The 22303-nt window shown below is 44.5% G+C and overlaps 1 protein-coding gene across 1 annotated transcript; it reads right to left on the reverse strand.

Annotated features, from left to right (window-relative positions):
* Positions 1-2000: 2000 nt before the first annotated feature.
* Positions 2001-3507, reverse strand: LOC113627630 (ubiquitin-conjugating enzyme E2 N-like). Its single transcript, XM_027120476.1, is given in 2 exon segments — positions 2001-2652; positions 2654-3507. Coding segments are annotated over 2 exon segments (759 nt in total). The 5' UTR covers positions 2915-3507; the 3' UTR covers positions 2001-2154.
* Between the last annotated feature and the right edge of the window lie 18796 nt (positions 3508-22303).

Genomic DNA, 22303 nt, shown 5'->3' on the forward strand with positions numbered 1-22303 from the left:
TATTATTTCTATTTCATGCAGTGGGAAGTCTGTACTGAACTGATAGGTTAGAATAAGCTTTATTGTGTGGAGGTATGCTTGAAAGAACACAGTTTAACCTTGAGTTAATTCTAATTTATCAATAACAAGGATTGTCATGCTGGGTTCTACTGTACCCAAGTAGTAATTTTCACAGGGATACATTTTGCCAGGAAATAAGAGGCTGATAGGTTCCCTGGTTCACAGGAAGTTAGGTGATGAACTGCAGAAAATATTTCCAGATTATTGGTAGGTCCGTCTAGTCCTAAACTGACAATGAGCCTTGGTAATCAGCAACAGGGATGAGCCAGCCTTCTGGGGCGTCCGTGCTAAGCCCTAAGCCCTAGACTATGCGATGGGACCTCTTCCCACTCTAGACCCCAGGTCTGGGGCTGAGCCTTCAGCTGGGAGTCAGGTACCCCTGCCCCTACCCTGAGCCAGGGCAGGCTCAAAATACTTGGAATCTGAAGGGGAACTTCAGCAGTGCCTTTTACATATAAGCTGTAACCCTGAGAACCAAGAAGCACATTTCCCATTATCCTGGCTTTTTTTTTTTTTTAATATTTATTTATTTGGTTGCACCAGGTCTTAGTTGTGGCAGGCGGGCTCCTTAGTTGTGGCTCGCCAGCTCCTTAACTGCAGCATGTGGGCTCCTTAGTTGTTGTGTGCAAACTCTTAGTTGCAGCATGCATGTGGGATCTAGTTCCCTGACCAGGGATCTCACTTGGGCCCTCTGAATTGGGAGTGCAGAGTCTTAACCACTGTGCCACCAGGGAAGTCCTATTTTTAGTTTTTAAAGGAAACTCCAGACTGTTCTCCGTAGTGGCTGCACCAATTTACATTCCCATCATCTGAGAGATATTTAGACGGTAGAACTGGAGGTGCTGGGATGAGGGAGAAGCAGACCTGAGTATGAATCCCATGGCCTGGGAACTGACATTTCCTGCGCCAGTCATGGGATTCCAGACCTTTCTGTCGTGTGGGGCTTCCTGACACCAGAGACCACCGATAGTGTCAAAATGCACAAGCAATGGGTAGTGTTCCCATTTACATGGGTGTGGGGGGGAGTTTGGGAGAGGAAGTGAGAGAGGTGAACCTTGGCATCTTTTTAAACTTGACAGGAGACCCACCGAGTGTGTAGATGGTGAGAGCCACGTGCTATCAGAGGGCTGCCAGGAATCCTCCATCAAGTCCAGTCCTGTGAGAGGGGCTTGGAAGCCTGCACAGCGTGAGCCCCGGCTTTCTAACTGCCGCTAGTGCGTGCAATAGATTTTCATTAGCATAGGTGCTGTTGAGGTCTTTGATCAATCCTGCCATCTGGTCCAAAGAACTGACCCGTCACTTTGAGGTTGTCTAAACCCTGGTAATAACCAGCGGGAACAAGAGGGGGCTTAGAATGTAGTCTTCAGGGCTCAGCCTCCAGTTTGGGATAATAAAGCTTCTTGCGGAATTTACGCAGGTCTTCTTGGCCCTTGGCATTAAACTGTGTGTGTGTGTGTGTGTGTGTGAAATAATTTTTTTTTTTTAGAATAACAAAAAATATTTTACTTAAACATAAGATTTACAGAAGTTTCCAGACAAGCCATACAAAATGGTCACAAGCTTTTTCTTGAAGGGAGGATTCTGCACTTGACAGCAAAGTCACAGTGTTATTAGTGAGGGCTGTGATGTTTGTTTAATGTTCCCATTTTGGTTCAAACAATCAAGCTTGTCCATCTAAAGTTAGACTTGGCTAGAGAGCATATTCTAAAGAGTGGGTTAGCTGCTTTTTTTTTTTTTCTTTTTTTTTGCTGTACGCGGGCCTCTCACTGTTGTGGCCTCTCCCGTTGTGGAGCACAGGCTCCGGACGCGCAGGCTCAGCGGCCATGGCTCACGGGCCCAGCCGCTCCGCCGCATGTGGGATCTTCCCGGACCGGGGCACGAACCCGTGTCCCCTGCATCGGCAGGCGGACTCTCAACCACTGCGCCACCAGGGAAGCCAGGGTTAGCTGCTTTTAACCAATGCAATCAGATCACCATAAAAAGGGGGAAAGGAGCCCATAAAATTCAAATAAAACTACCTTCCCCCGACCACCAAAAAATAATAATAATAAAGAAAAACACCCACACCCCTGCAGCTAACCCTGACAACTACCTTCATTCACAGCGCTTTATACTCAAACCATGATGGGGAAATGAATAAAAGCAGAGAAGGGCCGCTGCTTTTAAACGTCTCGCAACAATCCAGATGACATTTCTAGCCTCTGCTCCTGCTTTACAACAGTGAGTCAGGACAAGACATAGATTTGCTACTGTGCATTCAATCACCAGGGGACTGAAGATGTCTGGGCTTTTATTCTGTAATGTTTCTAAGACTGTGTCCATTAAATGCAAACAAAAAAGGAAGAAGTCTTGGCAGAACAGGAGAAGTGATGCACACTTGATGATCGGATCGATTTCAATATTATTCATGGCATATAGCCTAGTCCATGCTCTAGCTGTTTCTATGGCTTGGGCTTCGTTGGTCTTCCACTGCTCTGCTACATCATCTGCTGATGGGTCATCTGGGTCGGGAGCACTTAGCAAAGCCTGGATCGATAGCAGGACTGCGCGGATCTGCAGTGCTGGGGACCACTTATCTTTCAAAATATCTAAAACATATTCTTCCCAACTTGTCTACATTAGGATGATAAATTTTGGTCATGAAACGTACTTTAGGGGCTGCCATTGGGTATTCTTCTGGAAGGAATAGTTCAGGTTTAAAAGTTCCTCCCTCGAAGGGGGAATCCTGAGGGTCAGCAATGACCACATGAAAATAACGGGCGCTGCTCTCATCTGGTTCTGCTTTAATGCCAGGAACTGGCTCTGCCAGCAAACGCTGGGTTTCCTTGATAACCATGCAGGGCAGCCCGGCCATCTTGTCAGATCCCGAGTTCAGCCTCTGGTCTCGCCTCTGGCTCCGCTCGCCTCACGCACGAATGTGTGAAATAATTTTCATGTGGGGGGTTATTTATTAAATTGCAGCATTTCCCCATTAATAGATGTCTTCCAATCAACCGTTTTTGTTAGAGAGATCACAGCTCTGCTAGCAGTGAGTTAGGTTTTCTTAGAAATCAGTAATCAGTTCCATAGCATTTCCCAGGGGTCTGGGGTTTCTGCAACAACTTTGCAGGCATCAAAGGGGAATGCAGAGAGTCTAAAATCTGGTTGAAAAAATCTGTATTTAAATGCCCTCTCAAACCACTGACACAAGTATAGACGTAGATATAGGTACGTGTATAAATTATAGATGCATCTAAATCTGTCATCCTTGGAGAGCCTTTGTCGCCGTTGAACTCAGCTTTGTCATCTCTAAAATGGGGTGAAATGAGATAATATCTCATTTCATCTCATCTCAGGATGAAATGAGATAATATCACCTAAAATTCTTGGCAAAGGATCACTTATCTTTCATGTTTTTTTGTTTTTTCTTCTTCAAATTTTTCTTATTCTTTCTAGCTTCCTCTTCCTCATGAACTTCAGAATCATTTTGTCAACAGATTCCCTTTTTTTTTTGCGGTACGCGGGCCTCTCACTGTTGTGGCCTCTCCCGCTGTGGAGCACAGGCTCCGGACGCGCAGGCTCAGCGGCCATGGCTCACGGGCCCAGCCGCTCCGCGGCATGTGGGATCTTCCCGGACCGGGGCACGAACCCATGTCCCCTGCATTGGCAGGCGAACTCTCAACCACTGCGCCACCAGGGAAGCCCTGTTGGAAGATTTTTAATCACAGTTTCAATTTCATTACTTGTGATTGGTCTGTTCATATTTTCTATTTCTTCCTGGTTCAGTCTTGGAAGGTTATACCTTTCTAAGAATTTGTCCATTTCTTCCAGGTTGTCCATTTTATTGGCATACAGTTGCCTGTAGTAGTCTCTTAGGATGCTTTGTATTTCTTCAGTGTCTGATGTAACTTCTCCTTTTTCATTTCTAATTTTATTGATTTGAGTCCTCTCCCTCTTTTTCTTGATGAGTCTGGCTAGTGGTTTATCAATTTTGTTTCTCTTCTCAAAGAACCAGCTTTTAGTTTTATTGATGTTTGCTATTGTTTTCTTTGTTTCTATTGCATTTATTTCTGTTCTGATCTTCATGGTTTCTTTCCTTCTGCTAACTTTGGGTTTTGTTTGTTCTTCTTTCCCTAGGTGTAAGGTTAGATTGTTTATTTGAGATTTTTCTTGTTTCTTGAGGTAGTCTTCTATGGCTATAAACTTCCCTCTTAGAACTGCTTTTGCTGCATCCCATGGATTGTTGTGCTTTCATTGTCATTTGTCTCTAGGTATTTTTTGATTTCCTCTTTGATTTCTTCAGTGATCTCTTGGTTATTTAGTAACGTACTGTTTAGCCTCCATGTGTTTGTGTTTTTAAAGTTTTTTTTCCCTGTAATTCATTTCTAATCGCATAGCATTGTGGTCAGAAAAGGCGCTTGATATGATTTCAATTTTCTTAAATTTACTGAGGCTTGATTTGTGACCCAAGATGTGATCAGTCCGGAGAATGTTCCATGCGCACTTGAGAAGAAAGTGTAATCTGCTGTTTTTGGATGCAATGTCCTATAAATATCAATTAAATCTATCTGGTGTATTGTGTCATTTAAAGCTTCTGTTTCCTTATTTATTTTCATTTTGGATGATCTGTCCATTGGTGTAAGTGAGGTGTTAAAGTCCCTCGCTATTTTTGTGTTACTGTCGATTTCCTCTTTTAAAGCTGTTAGCAGTTGCCTTATGTATTGAGGTGCTCGTATGTTGGGTGCATATATATTTATAATTGTTATATCTTCTTCTTGGATTGATCCCTTGATCATTATGTAGTGTCCTTCCTTGTCTCTTATAACATTCTTTATTTTAAAGTCTATTTTACCTGTTATGAGTATTGCTACTCCAGCTTTCTTTTGATTTCCATTTGCATGGGATCTTTTTCCATCCCCTCACTTTCAGTGTGTATGTGTCCCTAGGTCTGAAGTGGATCTCTTGTAGACAGCATATATATGGGTCTTGTTTTTGTATCCATTCAGCAAGCCTGTGTCTTTTGGTTGGAGCATTTAATCCATTCACGTTTCAGGTAATTATAGATATGTATGTTCCTATGACCATTTTCTTAATTGTTTTGGGTTTGTTTTTGTAGGTCCTTTTCTTCTCTTGTGTTTCGCACTTAGAGAAGTTCCTTTAGCATTTGTTGTAGAGCTGGTTTGGTGGTACTGAATTCTCTTAGCTTTTGCTTGTCTGTAAAGCTTTTGATTTCTCCATCGAAACTGAATGAGATCTTGCGTGAGTAATGAATCTGAATGAATCTGAATGAGATCTTGAGTAGAGTAATCTTGGTTGTAGGTTCTTCCCTTTCATCACTTTAAGTATATCGTGCCACTCCCTTCTGGCTTGTAGAGTTTCTGCTGAGAAATCAGCTGTTAACCTTATGGGAGTTCCCTTTTATGTTATTTGTCATTTTTCCCTTGCTGCTTTCAATAATTTTTCTTTGTCTTTGATTTTTTTACAATTTGATTACTATGTGTCTCGGTGTGTTTCTCCTTGGTTTTGTCCTGTATGGGACTCTCTGAGCTTCCTGGACTTGGGTGGCTATTTCCTTATCCATGTTAGGGAAGTTTTCGACTATAATCTCTTCAGATATTTTCTTGGGTCCTTTCTCTCTCTCTTCTCTTTCTGGGACCCCTATAATGTGAATGTTGTTGCGTTTAATGTTGTCTCAGAGGTCTCTTAGGCTGTCTTCATTTCTTTTTTCTTTATTCTGTTCCACAGCAGTGAATTCCACCATTCTGTCTTCCAGGTCACTTATCCGTTCTTCTGCCTCAGTTATTCTGCTATTAATTTCTTCTAGTGTAGTTTTCATTTCATTTATTGTATTGTTCATCTCTGTTTGTTTCTTCTTTAATTCTTCTAAGTCTTTGTTAAACGTTTCTTGCATCTTCTCGATCTTTGCCTCCATTGTTTTTCCGAGGTCCTGGATCATCTTCACTATCATTATTCTGAATTCTTTTCTGGAAGGTTGCCTATCTCCACTTCATTTAGTTGTTTTTCTGGGGTTTCATCTTGTTCCTTCATCTGGTACATAGCCCTCTGCCTTTTCATCTTGTCTATCTTCCTGTGAATGTGGTTTTTGTTCCACAGGCTGCAGGACTGTAGTTCTTGCTTCTGCTGTCTGCCCTCTGGTGGATGAGGCTATCTAAAAGGCTTGTGCAAGTTTCCTGATGGGAGTGACTGGTGGTGGGTAGAGCTGACTGTTGCTCTGGTGGGCAGAGCTCAGTAAAACTTTAATCCGTTTGACTGCTGATGGGTGGGGCTGGGTACCCTCCTTGTTGGTTGTTTGGCCTGAGGCAACCCAACACTGGAGCCTAGCTGGGCTCTTTGGTGGGGCTAATGGAGGACTCTGGGAGGGCTTATGCCAAGGAGTACTTCTCAGAACCTCTGCTGCCAGTGTCCTTGTCCCTACCGTGAGCCACAGCCTCCCCCGCCTCTGCAGGAGACCCTCCAATACTAGCAGGTATGTCTGGTTCAGTCTCCTCTGGGGTCGCTGCTCCTCCCCCTGGGTCCCGATGCACACAGTACTTTGTGTGTGCCCTGCAAGAGTGAAGTCTCTCTTTCCCCCAGCCCTGTCAAGGTCCTGCAATCAAATCCCACTAGCCTTCAAAGTCTGATTCTCTAGGAATTCCTCCTCCTGTTGACAGACCCCCAGGTTGGGAAGCCTTATGTGCGGCTCAGAACCTTCCTTCCAGTGGGTGGACTTCTGTGGTATAAGTGATCTCCAGTCTGTGAGTCCCCCACCCAGCATTTGTGGGATTTGATTTTACTGTGATTGCGCCCCTCCTACCATCTCACTGTGGCTTCTCCTTTGTCTTTGGATGTGGGATATCCTTTTTTCTGAGTTCCAGTGTCTTCCTGTCGATGATTGTCCAGCAGCTAGTTGTGATTCTGGTGTTCTCACAAGAGGGAGTGAGAGCACATCCTTCTACTCCACCATCTTGGTTCAGGCAAGACTGGTAGTTCTGAGAATGCTCTTATACCTTCATTTAATTTCTAGCTAGCGATTTCCTCTGAGACAAGAGCTGTGAAAGCTTAGAGCACTCTCCGAGGGTGTACTTTTTCTATATCAAGTCTGTCTTAGACAAACTAGAGCTGGTGGATGGATGACTCCTCTGGTTACAGCTGCGAGAGGAAGCTCAGCTCGTTATTTTAGACCTGGCCTCAAGAACTGTCTGGACACTTTTTCCATAAAAGGTGAATATTTTCGGCTTTGCCAGCCATGTTGTCTCTATGGCAACTCCTCAATCCTGCAGTGAAAGCAGCCCCGGACAATATGGAAACAAGTGGGCGTGGCTGAGTGCCCAATAAACTTTGTTCACAAAAACACGTGGTGGGCTGGAGCCCCAGACAATATGGAAACAAGTGGGCGTGGCTGAGTGCCCAATAAACTTTGTTCACAAAAACACGTGGTGGGCTGGATTTGACCAGCCGTGGTGTAGGGCAATGGTTAAGAGACCAGGCTCTCGAGCCAGGCTGCTTGGACTCAAATCCAAGCTCTGCCACTTTTTATCTATAGCTTAAGTCAATTATTTAACCTCTTTGTGGTTAAATTCTTTTGATGGTTCATTTTACGTGTCAACTTGACTAGGCTAAGAGATACTCAGATGGCTGGTAAAACATTAATTTTTGTTGTGTCTGTGAGGGTGTTTCTGGAAGAGATTAGCATTTGGATTGGTAGACTGAGTAAAGAAGATCACCCTCACCAATGCAAGTGGGCATGATCCAGTCCATCAAGGGCCTGAATAGAGCAAAAAGGCAGAGCAAGCACAAATTCACTGTCTCTACTTGAGCAGAGACATCCACCTTCTCCTGCCCTCAGACATCAGAGTTCCTGGTTCTTGGGCTTTTAGGCTTAGACTGGGAGTTACACCATCTGCCCCCTTGTTCTCAAACCTTTAGACTTGGAATGAATTACGTCATCAGTTTTTATGGATCTCACCTTGCAGATGGCAAGACTTTTCAACTTCCATAACCCCATGAATCAATTTCTATAACAAATCCCTTATTTCTCGCTCTCTCTCTCCCTATATATCTTTCTACTGTCTATCCCATTGATTCAGTTTCTCTGCAGAATCCTGACTAATACAGTCCCCCAATATCCACCCTCCCCCTTTTCGTAGCAGGGAAGTTTTTAGCTGGGCACATGGCATCCCAGAATAAAGACTACATTTCCCGGCTCCCTTGCAACGATGTGTAGCCATGCACTTATGTTTTATTCAATGGCATCTAAGCCGAAAGGTCATGAATTCATTTCTGAGAAGTCTTCCTTCAGAGACAGCCCTTCTCTCTGCTTTTCAAAAACCCCTTCTGTCATGCTGCCTGCACTGTGGTGCTGCCAGTGTGGACCCTGAGGGTGAGGGCCACCACCCAGAGACAACAGCGTGGTGAGCTCTGAGTAAGCTCTGAAGACTCCCCGGAGCAGAGACTCCATGTGTGTCCAGCTGAACTGCCGAGAGAAACACAATTGCCATTGTTAACTAGGGGTTTGTGTCACTCACAGCTGAACCTAAATTAGCTAATGCCTTCTTTGAGCCTCAGTATCCTGTTTGTAAGGTGGTAGCAATAGTACTTCCCTTGGGGGTTTGTTTTGAGGACTTAATGTAACAGCGCATGTAAAATGGTTAGAAAAGTAGTAGGTGCTCGATAAATATTAGCTGCTATTTAACCCACATAATGACTCCATTACTATCTGCATATGCTGGATTAGAAGACTAGGGTTCAGGGAGATTAAGTTAGGATTATATTCATCTGCTTTTAAAAATGAATATGCATACCTAGTGGCTTAAACAAGGTAGAAGTTTATTTATTTATTTATTTATTTCTTGTGAAACAGCCCAGGGCTTGTGTGTCAGGTCCTCAAAGCTCTCTGTGTGCTCAGATCCCCAGTCTTTTGGGTATCACCCTGCTCCTCATGGCCCACAGTGGCTGCAAAAGCTCCTGTCATCACATCCACTTTCTAACAGGAAGATGGAGGAAGGCACACAGAAGGGTGCACATGCTTAGCTTAAAAGACCTGCTGGAGGTCACACTCAACACTCTGCCTACCTCTCATTAGCCACCTTGTGGTTTCATGGGCACACGTAGAGGCAAGGAGGCTGGGGATGTATAGTTTTTTAGACGTAGAGCAGCCTCTACTGCAATGAATTGCAGAGTCAATATTTAATTCCAGGATCCACTCATTTCAAAGCCCATGTTCCAATCTACTGCCTTGCATTGTTTCTCATCTCTATTTGCCCTTTCAGTGGGCTGTGGAAAGAGCTTGGGCTGACAGTCAAATTCAAGTTTCTCCACTTATCAGCTGTGTGATCATGGGCAAGTCAGCTGAGTTCTTGGTGTCTCATCAAAAGGCAGAGACCACACGTACTTCCCTCTGGGCTGTTGTAGGATCACGTGAGATTGCCAACAGCAGGAGCCCAGATTTGGGGGACTACGTTTTTTTTTGCTTCTTTTCGAGCACCCACTGTGTGCCTGGTATCCACTGAATTGCCTAGAGGTAGAAAAATAATGGATAACGAATGTGAAATACTAAGGGACATGCAAAGAAGGGTGATTACTTGAGCGTGATTGCATTTGATTGATTTTTCTGTCCCCTACTGCAGACGGGCAACGAGCCCACTTGGCTTCCCCAGAGAGCTGACCTTGTGCGGACTCCTCTCCGCGAACCAGGGCCAAGGCCCAGGGCCACGCATGGAGACTGGCTGGGAGCAGATGCAGGAGGGGTGAGCCTGGGCGAGGACTCTCTCAGCCGCCCCAGCGGGCACCCCAGGCACACTAGGATGGGGGGAGGCAGGGGGCGGGCTGGGCCTTACGCTGTCAGGGGCAGGGTGGGGACAGCACCCTGAGCAGGATCCCGGCCCGCCCCCTCCCAGCAGCTCCAGGAAGTGACCTTAATTCGATGGCAGGGAGAACTGCTGACACACACGGTGATGTTCCTCTGGGCAGGTGCAAAGGCAAGGAGCTTTCCTCTTCGCTCAAGGCTTAATATCTCTCTACTGAGGGCAGGACCCAAACCATGGAGACAGAAAAGCATGTGTCCCAGCTTCCCTGGCATTGAGACTCACATTCTGATTTCAAGGGGTCAAATTCCTCCATTTGTCCTTAACGCTTCACAGCGTTAAACACTGACACGCTTTGTTCCTCAAAAGACAGTCCTGCTGAGCAGTTCAGAGGGATCAGGCAATCGTTCTCTGTAAAGGGGCAGACGAAACACATTAAGGTGCGGGTCCGAGGGCCTCTGTCACCAGAAACGGCACGGAAACGAATAAATCAGCGTGACTGTGTTCCTATAAAACTTTATTTTTGGACCTTTGAATTTTAGAACATTTTTACTTATCATGAAATATTATTAAAAACCATTTTTTTCAACATTAAAAAATGTGGGGCTTCCCTGGTGGTGCAGTGATTGAGAGTCCGCCTGCCGATGCAGGGGACGCGGGTTCGTGCCTCGTTCTGGGAAGATCCCACATGCCGCGGAGCGGCTGGGCCCGTGAGCCATGGCCGCTGAGCCTGCGCGTCTGGAGCCTGTGCTCTGCAACGGGAGAGGCCACAACAGTGAGAGGCCCGCGTACCGAAAAAACAAAAAAACAAACAAACAAAAAATGTGAAAACCTTTCTTGGCTTGGGGATGTCTCCTCAGACTCTATCAGGGCTTCTCTGCCTCCACCCACAACACTCTGCCTACTGCTCCCCAGTGGTCACCACTGCCCCCAGGATGGAGGATGGAGTGACAGCTCCTTACCAGGCACTCAAAGCCTTGCAGGTCCAGCCCCGTCAGCCTCCTTGCCTCCCTGTCTAGCTCTCTGCTCTGGCCTCCCTGGCCCCCTTCCGCTCCTTTATGGGACAGACCCTCTCCTGCCTCTAGGCCTTCCCAGGGTCTGGTCCCTCGGCCTTAGCACTCTGACCCCCACCCGGATTTGCCTATCACCCCGGTCCCCCCAGATTTCAGCTGCAAGTCACTTTCTCAAAGCCTTCTTTCTCATTCTCCATTGGGTTAGACCCTATTACACATCCCCAAAGGTCCCTGCACCTCCTTCCTGCAATCAACATCCTTGGAATTCTTTGTTTACTACCCTGTGCCCCGCGAGAATAGAGGCCCATTGAAAGCAGAGATGTGCCTGTCTTGCTCACTGCTGTACTGTGGGACACACAGTAAGGGCTCACTGTTCACTGCAAGGAAGGCTGCTTCCCTGGTCTTTCCCCCTTGGCCCTTTCATTCTCCCACTAGCTTCTCCCTGGGCCATCTTACCCAGCTCCAGATGCCAATATCATCTCCCGCACAGGTTTTCACACTTTCACGGGCATCAAAACCACCTGAAACTAGTTTCAGCACAGCTTCCTGAGGTCCATTCCCATCAATTCAGACTTGTTAGGACTGGTGTGGACCCCAGGTACCTAACCACCCTGACACCTACCTCCCCACCACACACATTCAAAACCAAGAAATGCTCATGTCCAGCATTCATGGATCAGGCTTTGAGAAATGCTCATCTATAATAAGCTGATGTTATTAAGCATCTTGAATAAATGAATGAATGAATGAATGAATTAGAGTTCTGCTGCTCTATACCCAAGGACAGACACCTATAGGCTTCAGTGGAAACAGGGCCCTTAGTTCTCCTGAAAACTCCCATGGAGAGGTTGGGCAGTTATAGGCCCTGTTCATTCATTTATTATAGAATGTAGCAAATACTGTTTGTTATAGAAACAGTAACAAACAGTAGCAAATACTGTTTGTTATAGAAACAGCACTCCGGAGGGACAAGCCATTGGGCTAAATACGAAAATGTAATGGTTCATAAAAACAGACATGATCCCTGCCTTTATGCAGGCTATATTCTATCGAGGGACACAGAATGATCAGAGTCAAACAAATATTTAATTAGAAATGGTAATAAGTGCTATGATGACAGGGAAGTGAGGGGGAGGGTACTAGTCACCTGCTCTCAGACCCATCGCCTGCCCCTCCTGTTGTGGTAGCTTGCCTCCAGCGATGGCCACCGTCAATTTCTTTCTTCCTTGTACCCACATGACACTACCCCATTGGGAGGTGGGGGATATTTTCCCGTCTGATTGAATGTGGGCTAGCCTGTGACTGCTTTGACCTGGAGATCTAAGAATACAGTGGAAGGGATGTTCAAGGCTAGATCATGAGTAGTCTTGGACCTTCCTCCTAGATTTTTGGAAATGCTTGCTCTTGGGACACTCCTTGGAATCCAGTCATTATACTGTGAGAAGCCCAAGGCTCCTGGAGCAGCCACGTGATTGACAGCCGAGCTGCCATTCAGCTATAACTCTGTGAGACATCCCACGTGAGCCCAGCAAATCCACAGAATGAAGAGAGATAATAAATTGTTATCTTAAGCCATCACGTTCTGGGTTGGTTTCTTACACAGTAATAGATACTGAGAGAAGAAATTAGTAGAGGGAAATGAGGTGCTGATCTGTTTGGGACTTTGTGGCAGGTGAGAGCTGGAAGGATTTCAAACAGAGACTGTCAGTGAAGGTTTGAAGGACAGCAAAGAAATTTTTATTGGAGACTGGAAGAAAAGAGATGTGATTTATACAATTGCAGCGCAATTAGTGAGATGGTTGCCTGTGTCAATTTGGAACATAAAAACTGTACCTAATGAACTTATGGGTCTAGCTAAGGAGGTTTCCAGGTGGAATGTTAAAAGTGCCAACTGGGTTCCTTTTAGCTACTTATAAGATATGGATATAGATGGATGAGCTGAAAGAAAAAGGAGCTGTTTGGTTTTCACAGAATTTGGAGGAAATATAGAGAACTCAGGGCAATCTTTCCAAATGACAAGATGTTTCAAACTAAGAAATGGCCTCATGGCAAAGATCAAATCCGGGGACTACCAGTAAAATATCACCTGTCAAAGTTAAATGAAGTCCAGGGTGCGACTGTAAGACCTTTTCTTAAGATATCAGGAAGATTTGGGACTTCCCTGGCAGGCCAGTGGTTAAGACTCTGCGCTCCCAATACAGGGAGCCTGGGTTCGATCCCTAGTCAGGGAACTAGATCCCACATACATGCCGTAACTAAGAGCTCATATGCCACAACTAAGAAGTCTGCATGTCACAACTAAAAGATCCTGCATGCTGCAATGAAGATCCCACATGCAGCAGTGAAGATCCCGTGTGCTGCAACTAAGACCTGGCACAGCCAAATAAATAAATAAATATATTTTAGAAAAGATATCAGGAAGATTTGAGGATGTGCTTTGTAGACCGTCTCTGTTAGACAGGAGGACTTCTGACAATCTTAGGAGGCATCTTTTATACCATTTCTGCTAGACAGCAGGGCCCTTTTTCTAAAAAGAATCTCAGAGGTGTTGTCCCACAGCAGCCTCACAGGTAGCCCAAATGTAGAAAGGTGTATCCTAGAAAGAAATGGGTATTTTATACTTTGATAATAGGAAACCCACACGAATTTTAAAGGAGATATATCAGCTTAGACTGAAGGGACAGAGAGACAGTTCAAAATGAAAAGACACCTTTTGGGTCTGAACATAGTATAGGCATGAGGCAGGCTGAGAAAGCAATTTGACTGTGCACGTGGACCATTTCTTTTGGAAAAGGAGGTGCTGCCAAAACCTTGGCTCCCTGTACACCGATGCCAAAATGAGATATGGAGACGGAGTTTTGGAGGAGAATGAAAGGGTGGCTTTATTCTTTGCCAGGCAAAGAGAGGAACACAGCAGGCTAGCACCTCAAGAACTGTGCCCCCTTCCCTGGGGAATAGGGAGAGGTCTTATAGTCAGTGGTCAGGGGTATGCAATAAGGATCAAGGCAGTAACAGTCCTGCATTCTTCTTTCTTCTGCAGAGTTTCAAAAGGGTAGGGCTGCTGACAAGATTAGGGTATGTGTAGGGTCTCAGGTGGTCTTCTAATCTCGATGAGCTTCTCTGGTCCCTTTATTCTTGCCTCAGGTGGTTTCCTGGATGCTCCTCCCTTGATTTGCAACTGTTCAAGAATCTGCCCTTTGGAACACAGGGAAGGTCATGGAGGCTGGAGTCTTGCCTACAAGAAATGGGGGACAAAAAGACCTCCATGCCTGGGAGCCCCCATAGGACCCCGCTCGGTTTCAGAAGGATGATTAAGAGAGCAGAACCCAGAGCCCGGAGTCCTGGAGAAGCATCCCAGGGAGCAGGACTGGGTTTTATTCAAGGAACTAGTGATGTGGACCCAGTTGCATTTCAGAATTGCTATGGACCAGGGACCCCTAGGTGCCTCCCATCCTCCTCACTTCTTGTTTCCCCCACCGCTTCTTGATTGGGAGTGTTACTACATTTGTCCTTTGCTTGTATCACACTACGTTGGGAGTGGGAAAATGAAGGGAGACATAATTGTCTCTTTAATTTTCAGGTCTTCAGATTGTGAGGAACTGTACTTGAGGAGCTGCACCAGAGGAGGCTTGTCTTAGTCTGCTTGGGCTGCTGTAAAAATGTACCACAGACTCGGCGGCTTAGAAACAGCAGAAATTTATTCCTTACAGTCATGGTGGTTGGGAACTCCAAGATCAAGGTCATGTTCTGGGGAAGGCCTTCTTCCTGGTTCATAGCTAGCAGCTTCTTGCTGTGTCCTCACGTGGTGGAAGGGGTGAGGAAGCTCTCTGGAGCCTCTTTTATAAGCCACTAATCTCATTCACTTAGGCACCTCCCAAATCCCCTACTTCCAAATACTATCATCTTTGGGCATTAAGGTTTCAACACATGAATTTTGGGGGGGATACAAATATTTAGAACATAGGAGCTTCATCCACAGATGAACCTGCTTTATATAATAGGGCCCTAGACCTTGAGCCTGAATTCAATTCCATAATGGAATGAAAGTTTGGGTATCTCACAAGAAGATGAGAAAATTTTGCAAGGGACGTGAATTGTTGTGGCTATAGAATGGATGATAGTAGCTTGCCTCCAAAGATGGTCACCATTAATTCTTTTTCTCCCTGTATACACATGCTATGTTCCCACTGTTCAGTAAAGTTTATTCTTTTAACCCATCAAGTCCAACTTGTGCTTTGACCAATAGATACTGCAGAGATGATGTCCAAGGCTAGGTCATAAGAAGACTTACACTTGCTGCCTGTGTCTCCTGGAAAGCTTGCTTTTGGTATATTTCCTTTGAGAATCTAGCCGTCAAGCTGTGAGCCATCCCCAAGCCATGTGAAAAGGCCCTATGTCAGGGTTCTGGCTGACAGTTCTAGCTAAGCTTCCAGCTGACAGCCTACTTCAACCAGCAGCCCTGTGAGCACGCCATCTTGGATGTCTAGCCTAGTTAGGCCTTCATGGAACTGCAGCCCAGCTATCATCTGAAACTAGATGAGATACCTCAAGTGAGAACTTTCCAGCCGAACCCAATGAACCCCCAGAACCATGGGTGATAATAATAGTTTTAAACCACTAAATTTTGGAGGGGGGTTGATGTAGCAATAGATAACTAGAACATATTCTTTGCTTGGTATCAAGTAAACTTAAATTTCCTAGGCCCCTTTGACATCTTGGTTCTCAGAAGTTTGGGCCAATGGGGGGCACTGGTGGGAGACTGGAAGATGGAAGGAAGGGAGAAGCCAGGTTATTTCCTTTCCCTCCTCTGTGCTTTGGGCGGCATCTCCTGCAATGGCTGCATCTCTTCTTTGCCTCTGTCTCTTATCAGAGAGACCCTCCCTCTGTGGTCCCAGCTCCCAGTAGGCAGCCCTCACTGGATTCTAGCTCCAGCCAAACTGCCTCACCTTCTGGCTTCTGGGAAATATCTGTTATCCTGCTGACCCCAAAAGCGTAGCGGCTCCCTACTGTGTAACCAATTCCCACATTTAAATTCCTTCTATTTGAAACACCTAGAGGGGTCTCTGTTTTCCTAGTTGAACCTTGAGCAATATGGCATTGAAGAGGAAAACATGATCTAGCCTAGCGGGTCAGAAAGGCTTCCCAGTTTAGAAAGGGATGTTTCAGCTAAGCTCTGATGAATATGTAGGATTTCTGGGCATTGGAGATAAGCAAGTACGAATACAAATGATCCAAAGGGGAAGGCAGATCAGCGCATGAGAGGTACTGGAAAATGAGCAATGTGCCATGCCACAGAGAAAATGAGAGGGAGTATGGCATGAGACGAGGCTGGAGAAGTTGCAGGATTGAGAACCCCTGGAGAATCAGGGCTTCTCAATCCTTGGTGCTATTAGAATCACCTCACCCCAGGCTAACTGAATCAGAATCTCTAAGGATTGGGCCAGCAGGATTATTATATGCAGTCAGGGCTGAGAACCAGCCCATGCAAAGCATTGGAAGCCATGGTCTTTTTTTTTTAATAAAAAAATTCTTTTTTTTGCCACACTGCAAAGCACGTGGAATCTTAGCCACCCCAACCAGGGATTGAACCCTCAGCCCCTGCACTGGAAGCATGGAGTCTTAACCACTGGACTGCCAGAGAAATGCCAGCCATGGTCTTTATCCTTGTCAATGGGAAGAGCCAGAGGGGGGGTGAACTTTCCGGCTATTGAGTGAGGAAGTGATTAGAGGGACCCAGAGCGGAGGCAGGAAGACCTGTAGGGGCTATTGTGAGCGTTCAGGGAGAACTGATGTGCTCCTGGCTTGCTGATGGTGGACGTGGACAAAAGATGACTCAGTACTTGCGGGGCTAGGTTTTCTGAATTTCTCACTCAGGTCTTTATGTTTTATCACCTTGCTCTTCATTTTCTTCTCCCCAGTGGTTCCCTGTAGCTGGGCTCTGTACTCATGTCCACCTTCCCTAGATAGCTTCCTTCTAATGAGCCCTGCCCGGGGTCTACCACTCCTCTTTGCGGTAGATGATGCAGCCATCCCAAAGCCCAGCAGGGAGCTGACTTTGGCAGAACTTGGGAGCCCAAATCCTCCAGGACTCTGTAATTTTAAAACGACTTGAATTTTGGTTGTATTTTGGCAGTTTCAATCAGAAATGAGAAGTATATGGAAATAGAACCTTTGTCCAGAGAAGAACCTCAGAGTTTAAAGTCCTTGTAGATGGCCTTTTCCAAACCCTGGATTTCATAATCAGAGGAGATGCATGAGCTCCCAGGAGTTCAAGACCCAGACCCAGCTAAGACTTATTGCTTGGACTTTTCTTCACATCTTGCTGTACTAGTGATTTAAGACCATGAAATTGCAAATACTCTGCCTGAAGTTCATTCTTAAACTCTGGAGACCTCACCCCGACTGCTAGGATTGCTTTATCTCTGTCTTTAGCATATCAAGGAAAAAGCCCAGTGGCTCTCAGAGATGGTCTGTATAGGAGGGGCCTGGGAGAATGAGGATCTGGAGAAGTAAAGCAAAGAAAGCAGCTGGCCCCTGGGGGCCTGGAGGATTATGGGAAAGGAAAGAAGGAGGTGTGAGGGGTTGGAAGGCAAAGGAGTCAGAAACCTGTTTTCTGATTTTAATTCTTGGGCCCGAGGCTGGAAGATAGGGGAGAGTGTTAGATCTGTGCGGATGTCAGAAAGGTAAAAGGGGGCTGGTGACTATTCCCCCGGCCCCCACCTTCAGAAAGTTGCCAAGAGGGTCAGCCAAGGGCACATCGTTGTAGCTCAATTTGGATTTTTTCGATTCCAGGAGTTGACCCTTCTCTCATATTTATTGGTCGTTAGTGAGGTGTCTCTTCTGATCCTGTTGAAAACCAAAGTTATAGGAATAATTCCTGTGTCTCCTGTCCCTCTTGTGAGGGGGAGACAGCCCAGGATGTCTGCTCCGTACTTCTGCCAGCTTTCCAGGCAGACCCTTCATCTCTGCAGCAATTACCAGCTGATCATCTCCCCAGTGCGCCGTGTCAATATTTCCTGGAGTGCTGCCTAACGACATGTTTATAGCCCAGGGCCTCCCAGTTCCATAGAGTCCCCACCACAGCCACAGTGAGGACTCCCTGCTCATCAGTAGGGCTGGGCAGTGTGGCTGCGGACAGAGGGTTGAGCTGATGGAGCCAGAAGGGGATCACCTGGTGCCCCCAACACATGTGGTGGAAGGGACCAAAGCTCTGAGAGGACAAGAGACTGTCTAAGGCTGTCCTCCCCACTCAGCAGCCAGGGGCCCTCGTGGGTAGTGAGGACCTGAAATAGGGTGAGTTGGAACTGAGGCGTGTGAGAATGTGAAATGCAGATAGAGTTCAAAGACCGTAATCCAAAAAAATATATATCTTCTTAAAGTTTTAAATATATTTTATATGATTTTAAAGGTTACTTTACAGTTATTACAAAATATTGGCTATATTCCCCGAGTCGGACAATACAACCCTGAGCCTGTCATACGCCCAATAGTTTGTACCTCCCACTTCCCCACTCTTTCTTTTGAGACATGATTGCTATCTTTATCTTATTTATTTATTTATTTTTTAACATCTTTATTGGAGTATAACTGCTTTCCAATGGTGTGTTAGTTTCTGCTTTATAACAAAGTGAATCAGCTATACATATACATACATCCCCATATCTCCTCCCTCTTGCATCTCCCTCCCACCCTCCCTATCCCACCCCTCTAAGTGGTCACAAAGCAGTGAGCTGATATCCCAGTGTGATGTGACTGCTTCCCACTAGCTAGCTATTTTACATTTGGTAGTGTATATATATGTGCACACCACTCTCTCACTTCGTCCCAGCTTACCCTTCCCCCTCCCTGTGTCCTTAAGTCCATTCTCTATGTCTGCATCTTTATTCCTGTCCTACCCCTAGGTTCTTCAGAACCATTTTTTTTTTTTTTTAGATTCCATATATATGTGTTAGCATACGGTATTTGTTTTTCTTTTTCTGACTTACTTCACTCTGTATGACAGACCCCAGGTCCATCCACCTCACTACAAATAACTCAATTTCGTTTCTTTTTATGGCTGAGTAATATTCCATTGTATATATGTGCCACATCTTCTTTATCCATTCATCTGTTGATGGACACTTAGGTTGCTTCCATGTCCTGGCTATTGTAAATAGAGCTGCAGTGAACATTGTGGTACATGACTCTTGTTGAATTATGGTTTTCTCAGAGTATATATATACCCAATAATGGGATTGCTGGGTGTTATGGTAGTTCTATTTTTAGTTTTTTAAGGAACCTCCATACTGTGCTCCATAGTGGCTGTATCAACGTACATTCTTACCAACAGTGCAAGAGGGTTCCCTTTTCTCCACACCCTCTCCAGCATTTATTGTTTGTACATTTTTTTTTTAAAACTTTCTTTTTTTAAATTTTATTTATTTATTTATGTCTGTGTTGGGTCTTCGTTTCTGTGCGAGGGCTTTCTCTAGTTGCGGCAAGTGGGGGCCACTCTTCATCGCGGTGCGTGGGCCTCTCACTATCGCGGCCTCTCTTATTGCGGAGCACAGGCTCCAGACGCGCAGGCTCAGTAGTTGTGGCTCACGGGCCCAGTTGCTCCGCGGCATGTGGGATCCTCCCAGACCAGGGCTCGAACCCATGTCCCCTGCATTGGCAGGCAGATTCTCAACCACTGCGCCACCAGGGAAGCCCTGTACATTTTTTAACGATGGCCATTCTGAATGGTGTGAGGTGATACCTCATTGTAGTTTTGATTTGCATTTCTCTAATGATTAGTGATGTTGAGCATCCTTTCATGTGTTTGCTGGCAATCTGTATATCTTCTTTGGAGAAATGTCTATTTAGGTCTTCTGCCCATTTTTGGATTGGGTTTTTTGTATTTTTTATATTGAGCTGCATGAGCTGCTTGTAAATTTTGGAGATTAATCCTTTGTCAGTTGCTTCATTTGCAAATATTTTCTCCCATTCTGAGGGTTGTCTTTTCATCTCGTTTATGGTTTCCTTTGCTGTGCAAAAGCTTTGAAGTTTCATTAGGTCCCATTTGTTTATTTTTGTTTTTATTTCCATTTTTCTAGGAGGTGGGTCAAAAAGGATCTTGCTGTGATTTATGTCATAGAGTGTTCTGCCTATGTTTTCCTCTATGAGTTTTATAGTGTCTGGCCTTACATTTAGGTCTTTAACCCATTTTGAGTTTATTTTTGTGTATGGTGTTAGGGAGTGTTCTAATTTCATTTGGACAGCTGGACCAAATTTCTTCTCTGATTGCTGTGGCTAAAACTATTTACATGTAGCTGTCCAGTTTTCCCAGCACCACTTATTGAAGAGGCTGTGTTTTCTCCATTGTATATTCTTGCCTCCTTTATCAAAAATAAGGTGACCATATGTGTGTGGGTTTACCTCTGGGCTTTCGATCCTGTTCCATTGATTTATATTTCTGTTTTTGTGCCAGTACCATACAGACTTGATTACTGTAGCTTTGTAATATAGTCTGAAGTCTGGGAGCCAGATTCCTCCAGCTCCATTTTTCTTTCTCAAGATTGCTTTGGCTATTCAGGGTCTTTTGTATTTCCATACAAATTGTGAAATTTTTTGTTCTAGTTCTGTGAAAAATGCCATTAGTAGTTTGATAGGGATTGCATTGAATCTATAGATTGCTTTGGGTAGTAGAGTCATTTTCACAATGTTGATTCTTCCAATCCAAGGACATGGTATATCTTTCCTTCTGTTTGTATCATCTTTAATTTCTTTCATTGGTGTCTTGTAGTTTTCTGCATACAGGTCTTTTGCCTCCTTAGGTATTTTATTCTTTTTGTTGCAGTGGTAAATGGGAGTGTTTCCTTAAAATCTCTTTCAGATTTTTCATCATTAGTATATAGGAATGCAAGAGATTTCTATGCATTAATTTTGTATCCTGCTACTTTACCAAATTCATTGATTAGCTCTAGTAGTTTTCTGGTAGCATATTTAGGGTTCTCTATATATAGTAGCATGTCATCTACGAACAGTGACAGCTTTACTTCTTCTTTTCTGATTTGGATTCCTGTTCTTTCTTTTTCTTCTCTGATTGCTGTGGCTAAAACTTCCAAAACTATGTTGAATAATAGTGGTGAAAGTGGACAACCTTGTTTTGTTCCTGATCTTAGTGGAAATGGTTTCAGTTTTTCACCATTGAGAACAATGTTGGCTGTGGGTTTGTCATATATGGCCTTTATTATGTTGAGGTAAGTTCCCTCTGTGCCTACTTTCTGGAGGGTTTTTATCATAAATGGGTGTCGAATTTTGTCAGAAGCTTTTTCTGCATCTATTGAGATTATCATATGGTTTTTCTCCTTCAGTTTGTTAATATGGTGTATCACGTTGATTGATGTGCGAATATTGAAGAATCCTTGCATTCCTAGGATAAACCCCACTTGATCATGGTGTATGATCCTTTTAATGTGCTGTTGGATTCTGTTTGCTAGTATTTTGTTGAGGATTTTTGCATCTATGTTCATCAGTGATATTGGCCTGTAGTCTTCTTTTTCTGTTACATCTTTTTCTGGTTTTGGTATCAGGGTGATGGTTGCCTCATAGAATGAGTTTGGGAGTGTTCCTCCCTCTGCTATATTTTGGAAGAGTTTGAGAAGGATAGGTGTTAGCTCTTCTCTAAATGTTAGGTAGAATTCGCCTGTGAAGCCATCTAGTCCTGGGCTTGTTTGTTGGAAGATTTTTAATCACAGTCTCAATTTAAGTGCTTGTGATTGGTCTGTTTATATTTTCTATTTCTTCCTGGTTCAGTCTCAGAAGGTTGTGCTTTTCTAAGAATTTGTCCATTTCTTCCAGGTTGTCCATTTTATTGGCATAGAGTTGCTTGTAGTAATCTCTCATGTTCCTTTGTATTTCTGCAGTGTCAGTTGTTACTTCTCCTTCTTCATTTCTAATTCTATTGATTTGAGTCTTCTCCCTTTTTTTCCTGCTGAGTCTGGTTAATGGTTTATGAATTTTGTTTATCTTCTCAAAGAACCAGTTTTTTCTTTTTTCTTTTTCTGCTCTGTGGTAATTATTTCCACTCTTTTATCTTCCAGGTCACTTACCTGTTCTTCTGCCTCAGTTATTCTGCTATTGATTCCTTCTAGAGAATTTTTAATTTCATTTATTGTGTTGTTCATCATTGTTTGTTTGCTCTTTAGTTCTTCTAGGTCCTTGTTAAACATTTCTTATATTTACTCCATTCTATTTCCAAGATTTTGGATCATCTTTACTATAATTACTCTGAATTCTTTTTCAGGTAGACTGCCTATTTCCTCTTCATTTGTTTGATCTGGTGGGTTTTTACCTTGCTCCTACAACTGCTGTGTGTTTCTCTGTCTTCTCATTTTGCTTAACTTACTGTGTTTGGGGTCTCCTTTTTGCAGGCTGCAGGTTCGTAGTTCCTGTTGTTTTTGGTATCTGCCCCCAGTGGCTAAGGTT

The sequence above is a fragment of the Aethalodelphis obliquidens genome, unplaced genomic scaffold, assembly GCF_003676395.1.
Source record: "Aethalodelphis obliquidens isolate GAN/ISIS:26980383/991018 unplaced genomic scaffold, ASM367639v1 scaffold21, whole genome shotgun sequence".
In the NCBI taxonomy this organism is placed as follows: domain Eukaryota; kingdom Metazoa; phylum Chordata; class Mammalia; order Artiodactyla; family Delphinidae; genus Aethalodelphis; species Aethalodelphis obliquidens.